General features: G+C 55.0%; 1 protein-coding gene across 1 annotated transcript; it reads right to left on the bottom strand.

Moving 5' to 3' along the window:
* Positions 1-1,948: 1,948 nt before the first annotated feature.
* On the bottom strand, positions 1,949-6,420 carry Mlf2 (myeloid leukemia factor 2). The gene is made up of 9 exons (XM_036181052.1): positions 6,199-6,420; positions 5,617-5,694; positions 5,244-5,370; positions 4,984-5,019; positions 3,974-4,027; positions 3,510-3,638; positions 3,222-3,381; positions 2,650-2,854; positions 1,949-2,466 (listed from the first exon to the last, which is right to left on the bottom strand). Exons 2-8 carry the CDS (start codon positions 5,664-5,666, stop codon positions 2,667-2,669), a joined length of 744 nt encoding a protein of 247 aa, XP_036036945.1. The 5' UTR covers positions 5,667-5,694; positions 6,199-6,420; the 3' UTR covers positions 1,949-2,466; positions 2,650-2,666.
* Positions 6,421-6,666: the final 246 nt, after the last annotated feature.

The raw sequence follows: 6,666 nt of genomic DNA, 5'->3' as shown, positions 1-6,666 counted from the left end.
AGCACCAGGGAGGATCAGAAGTTCAAGGTCATCTTCAGCTCCACATTGAGTTCAAGCCCAGCCTGGGCTATATGAGATCCCAACCCACAAAACAAACGAACAGAAAGAACACTGGAATGTGGACACAGTACTGTAATGCAGAAGGAGGCCAGGCATGAAGTTCATCCTGAGATTTCTTACAGTTGGAATGTAACTACATAATTGAGGCCCAGGTAAGTGCAAAACTTGCCCAAGACCAAGTCAGTAGACTGGCCTGGGGACCAAGCCTCTGGTCTTCAATCATAGCTACCCATGAGAGCTACTTCTACACCTGAAGTATGTGCCTCCACACCCATGTCAGAGCTTATACGTAAAGGGCTGGGTGCTCTGCTTGAGTTTCTACCTACCAGCTTCAAAACCCAGGCGATGCTGCTCTTTACCAACCCTCTAACCAGATTAGTGACTGTTCTGGGCCTGAATGCTGGGCTCAATTTCATCTCTCTGCTTCTTGGCCAACTAGACAATCCCTTATGCATGGCAATCTATTTGTCTTCTCTGAGAGGGCCCAGAACTTAGTTGAGGTCCTTTTACCTGTGTATGTATGTTTTTCTTTGTTTTTGTTTTTTGAGACAGGGTTCTCACTATGCAACCCTGGCTGGCCTCAACCCATCTCTCTCTGCCTTCAGATGCTGGGATTAAAGGCATTCACCACAACTATGTCTGGCTCTAAATTCTGGCTTTTTTTTTTTTTTTTTTAAAAGACAAGGCTTCTCTGTGTAATATATTCCTAGCTGTACTGGAACTCTTTGCTCTGTAGACCGGTTGGCCTTGAACTCACAGAGATTCGCCTGCCTCTGCCTCCAAGCGCTGGGAATAAAAGCATCAGCCACCACCACCCGGCTATATTTTGGCTTTTATCAGCAGAAAATAACTGAATAGAAGAAATCTGAAATGCTTCCAGGCATGGTGGTACATGCCTATAATCCCACCACTTGAGAGGCAGAGGCAGGAGGATCAGGAATTTAAGGTTGTTCTTAGTTACAGTCAATCTGGTACTGTAAGAGACCCTGTCTGCAGAAGAAAACAAAACAAAACACAAGAGAAACCTAGCTTGGGGACATAGCTCAGTGGCAGAGTGCTTGCCTAGCATGCAGGAGGGACAGAGTGACCCATTTGGCTGCAGTGCAAGAGTGGACATGCTGAGAAATGTGAGCTCCTCCTGTCCTCCAGACTGCTCTGGTTCCAACTGACCTTCTCCACTGCCCTCCTTCCCTGGCTCAAATGCTCAGCATCTGGGGATTGCTGAGTTTGAGGAATGCTGACCCCTAGTCCTCCTGTCTTGAAGACTTGTATAAGGTTACCTGTCCAAGGATCTGCCCAAAAGAATGGCTGGCCAACTCCATAGACTACACCCTGTACCCTAATATGACCCTGGAGTGAAGTTACAATCAGATGCGAGGGAGGGGGCAACCAAGTGGCTGTCCTCAGGCCCCACCTGCTGGGCAGCAGCAGCTCCATGCTCACGACTGAGGCCCTGCTCTGGTGGTTTGACCTGACCCTCTGAGAAGGCCACCACAGGCTCATGTATTTAAATGTTCGGTTCCCAGTGTGATGGAGTTTAGGAAGGGTTAGGAAAGTGTCACTGGATTTGAGCCTTCAAAAGCCCAGGCTATTCCCAGTCTCCCTCTCTCTGCCCCCTGCTTGTAGATCAGACATGAGCTCTCAGCTCCTGCTGCAGCACCATGCCTGCCTTGATGCCCCACCACGATGGTCAAGGACTCACCTGAAACTGTCAGCAAGCCCCCAATTAAATGTTTTCTTTTATAAGCTGCCTTGGCCATGGTGTTTCACCACAACAAAAGAAACCCTAAGAGAGCTGGGCCGCAGCGGAGCCAAGAGGAGAGGGCTAAGACAGTGACTAGGGTGTGGGGGTTGAACCAGGAAGAAGGAAGGCAGGCACATCCAGAAGTTACTTTTTCCCATTCTCCTTTATTCCATAAACACCTAGTTACAAGTTGCACAGATCATTTCTTTTTATAAAGGCAGAGAAGGGTACAGGAAAGGGTTTGTGATGTGGGGTGGGAAGAGCGACAGTCGGGACTAGTCCACTCACTCCACGGCCTCAGAGGACTGTGGCATCTGCAGTGGGACTGAGGAAGAGGGGGCAAGGGTCCAGGGGAGCTGAGGGAGGCGATCCCTAAAACCAGAGCTTGCCCCCAAAAACCTTCAACGTGTGGGAGCGCTCAGGGGAGATGAGGCGGCTTGGAGAGGGAGCGGCAGAATGAAAACTCAAGTTAGCGGATACAAGGTGGGTGGGGTCACCATGGTGAGGGATAAAAGACGGAAGAAGTGGGTAAGGGGCAGTAAAAGGTTCTCCCTGAGACCCCCAGGGAGAGGTGGGGGCCAGCTTGCCTGTTAAGTTAATATTAAATTGGGGTGGAGGCTGGAAAGGACGACGTTATTTCACGGGATGATCTCAGCCTGTACCTGGAGAAGAAAAAAAGATGAGTGTGTCAGGTGGAGAAAGGATGCAGGGCCTGGGGTCTGGGCTACTCTTCCAGCCACTCAGAGGGAGCCCGTTTCTCCTCCCATGACAGCTAAGCTACACTACCAAAGGCATGCCTAGCTGGGAACCTAAAAGCCGCCTCCTCGGGCCTGTCAGGCACTTACAAGAGAAGCCTGGACCTTCACCAGTCATAGCGACGGGACTGTCGGGAGGAGGAGTCCTCAGGCCCCTGGATAGCCAGGCGGGGAGGCCCCTCGGCCCTTCGTCCCCCACCCACAGATGCCTCATGCCGTCGAAATTCCAGAGGACGCTGCTGCCTGAATCGGGAAGTCTCCCTTCGCCACTCATCATCGAATGCTGCCGCCTCACCTGAGGAAGACAGTGCAGACGTGGAGGCCAGCAAACCTCAGGGGCAAAGGCTGAGACCAAGCATGTGGGAACAGGGGTAGGAGCCGTTCTGGCAGAAGATGGGCCTCAGGAGGGTAGCCTGGGGCACAGCCACAGAAGAGGCCGGCAGCAGTGACGCACACCATGTCACCCTGACAGAAAGCCACTCTGAGAAAGATGGCAGTCACAGGATCTGCCCCTCCCTGGCAACGCCTGACTCAGCCCTGAAGCTGGCAACAAGGCCAAGCATAGGGCTCACCCCAGCTCTGCCTGAGACGCCTGTGGGCCGGGAGAGGAAGCTGCAGTCTAGGCCACAGGAACTAGACTTGGGCTGCTGCTCAGGACTCACTTTCATCCAGGTTGATGTAGTCCTGCCGTTCTTCCTGGTCCCCTGTGCGGTGATTTCGGGAGCGCTGGAGGATGTGAGCCCTGTCCCGAATGTGATGCCCAATGGACATCTGCTCTAGACCACTGTCAGAGTCCCGGACGGTCCTCCGTGTCTCCCGGATCTGGGATGACGTGAACACAGCATGTTCATTTCACCTCCCGAAGCCCTGGCTACACCACCCATGACCCACTCCTGAGACAAGGTGTCAGGGTTCCCGTGGGTGCCGCTCAATCCCACTTCCTTACTCACCCCGCCTGGGGCAGAGCGCATCTCAGATGTCTCCTGGTAAACTTTTGGGGCACCGTCCCCAGTGTTGGAGTAGGAGATGACGGTGGAGGAGGAGAAGGTCTGGCAGTTACCTCCGGCGGCCATGTGTTCCTGAGGAGGACAGGGGAGGGTCAGACTGACGGGGAAGCTACTCTGTGGAAGGAGGCTCCCTTCAGCTGCTTGTTCTCGCCACATCTTTCTTAAAATATGTGAGAATGAGGAAAACATCATAACTTCCCCAATTCCTCACAGCTCAGCACTAAGCACACGTAATCATTCACAGGTATGAGCGCAGACACAGGACCCCTGTGCTCGGAATCAATGACTTCATCCAACCCAACCTCTTCACTAGCACACATCCCCTCCACCCCCGCCTCAAAGGATGACAGCTAAGGTGGCTGCCACTGAGAACAAGGCCTGGGAAGAATATGGAGCAAGAGTCATACCATGTTCCCAATCATGTCATTCATCATTCCAAACATGTCCATGAAGCCACCAGACTGAGGAAAGAGATGAAAGACCATCAGGAAAGCCAAGTAGATTCTTTTTGTTGTTTTTTTCAAGACAGGGCTTCTCTATGTAGTTTTGGTGACTTTTCTGGATCTCGCTCTGTAGACCAGGCTGGCCTCGAACTCAGAGATCCGCCTGGCTCTGCCTCCCGAGTGCTGGGATTACAGGCGTGCACCACCACTGCCCGGCAAAAGCCAAGCATATATGGTAATGCTGTTTTGGAACTACCACCCACCTTAGACTATATAGGCCCTTTCTCTTCTTCCTATACATCTGACCAGAACACTCCTCCCTTATAAGATGCTGGCTGCCTCCTCAGGCTCTGTGGCTGCTCTGATCTGTCTTTTGCTGTGTTTCCCTATCTTTGGGGAAGTGAGCCAATGTCAATGAATTAAGACCTCTAACATTCTAACAGAGTCATGAAAGTAACCCAGACTCCATTTCCCTGGACCTTAGGATGCACTGTCTCCTTAAGAGAACTGTTACACAGTTGTACTTTCCTCAGTGGCTAAGAACTTCAAGTAGTCAGAAGGGGCCTGCTAGGATTCCTTTTTTTTGGGGGGATGGGGAGTGAACATTTTATTATTTTTACATGTATGGGTGTTTTGCCTGCATGTATGTGTACTACATTCATGCAACACATGGTAGAGGCCAGAAGATGGCATCAGATCCCTGGGGACTGGAGCTAAGACAGTTGTGAGCTGCGATGTGGGTGCTTGGAATCGAACCCTGGTCATCTGAAAGAGCAACCAGGTGCTCTTGACTGTGGACCCATCTCTCCAGTCCTAGCTCCAGGATTTATACTCAGTGGGCTCTGAGTGTGTTAACTATCCAAAGAGATTTTGACGCCATCCCTGAGACTACTCCAAAGGGGCACATTTGGAAACAAAGTCTAAGATTATAGTGTGTGTCTGAAATACACAGGAACAAGAACATAAGGACTCACCATTCCCAACATCCCGAAGGGAGAGACAGCCCCAGCCTACACAAACACATGAGGAACACAAGTTAGAACATTCTACCTTAATACCAAACAAGGCCGGTTCCCCCCATCCCCCGTCCTTCTCTCAAAAGGAGTCAGACTCCTGACCCCACTCCTCAGCCTCCCACACAGATCATTTCCTTTTTAAGCTGGTTGTAGGGCAAGAACAACGGCATGCTTTACTAACTAACCACCCTGCATCTCAGGTATGTTCCAACTGTTACCTGCATCCTGCGGCTTGCAGGCCTGGTTGCTGGCATGTTACCATCTGTGATGCTAAGGAAGGGGCTATATCCAAAGCCACCTGACAACATGCGGCTCATATGCTGACGGTGAATTGCGAAGGGGTCCCTGTGGAGTGAGCATATACAACACAGATAGCAAAAAGACCAGGCTGTCAAAACCCAGCCTTCCCCACATCCCCAAAATAAGTCAGGGGCACACAGTGGCACAAATGCCAACTTCCCTCTAACTGAGAGCTGCAGCTGAGTATCCAGCTAGTTCTAACCAGTTCCAGACAGGAACTCAGAGGTCTGTCTGAACTGCTCAGACCTGAAGCAGAGTGCTGGGGGGGGGGGGGGGGGGGTAGGTTCTCACATCAGGAACATGGGATCTTCAGGCTCCACGTCCCTCATGAAACGGAACATCCTGATCTCAGCTCCAGGGGGCTCCACACTGTGAAGACACGGAGGCTGAGTTCCATGCAGGCGGCCAGACTTCTGCACACCGGCTCGGTGTAGCTACTCTTGCACACACTGTCACTGACCCCTCCAAACTCCAGGGAGACCCTTCGGCAGGTGGGCCACACAACCTTTTAGCCCTGAGCGCGAGCGGCTCTCCGTGCCCAGCTCACGGGTCGCGGAATTTTCCCTAAGCCTCTCAGGGTTGCCCCCCCACCCCCGCGCGCCATCCTCTTCCCCGAGCTACGGTCAGCTCCTCCTCCGACGCCGGGCTCAGACAAGAATCCCGATCGGCCGCCCGCCGCCCCATTAATGACCCCAACTACTCCGCCTCCTGCTGGCGCCGGCCTCTGCCAGGCCTCCTCGGCCGGCCTCACTGCCCACCGAGCCGGCCGGCGGCTGCCCCTGCCCGTGCCTCCCGCCGAGCGAGCCGGAGAGGGAGGTCCGCTCCCGGGCTCGCCACCCTGCCACCGCGCAGGCCGCGCCGCCCCAGCCTCACCGGTCCCCGACTCGGGCTCAGCGGCCCATCCGGCCGGCCTCTTCTCGGGGCGCTGCAGGAGCGGGGTCGCGGCCCGGGACGCAGGGATTGGTCCGCGCGGGAGCTCCTCGCCTCCCGCACCGCCTCCTGTCTCCGCTGCCACCTCCGTACCCCCGCCCTCGGCCCGCGGAGCCGAACCTCGGCCAGGCCCGGGCGGAAGTGACGTCACGACGGGCAGCCCCGGGGCGGGCCGCGGGAGCCCCGCCCACCGGCGTGGGCGGGGCGGCGCGCGGCGGAGCCGGGGAGGGCGGGTAGTCTGGGGCCGGCGGGGGGCAGGCCTCCTTACGCCGGCTCGGGGCGCTCGGGGCAGGAAGAGGCCCCTGCGAAGGTGGGGGAGGGCGGAGGAGCGGGATCGGGAGGGACGGGCTGCGCGCGGCGGGGGCAGGGTGTGCCGCACCCCCTTTGCAGCGGGAGGCGGGCTGTCTGTGG

This window comes from Onychomys torridus, chromosome 3 (assembly GCF_903995425.1).
Source record: "Onychomys torridus chromosome 3, mOncTor1.1, whole genome shotgun sequence".
Classification (NCBI taxonomy): Eukaryota; Metazoa; Chordata; class Mammalia; order Rodentia; family Cricetidae; genus Onychomys; species Onychomys torridus.
The sequence above is the reverse complement of the archived record's forward strand: the minus strand, read 5'-3'. Positions and strand labels throughout refer to the sequence as shown.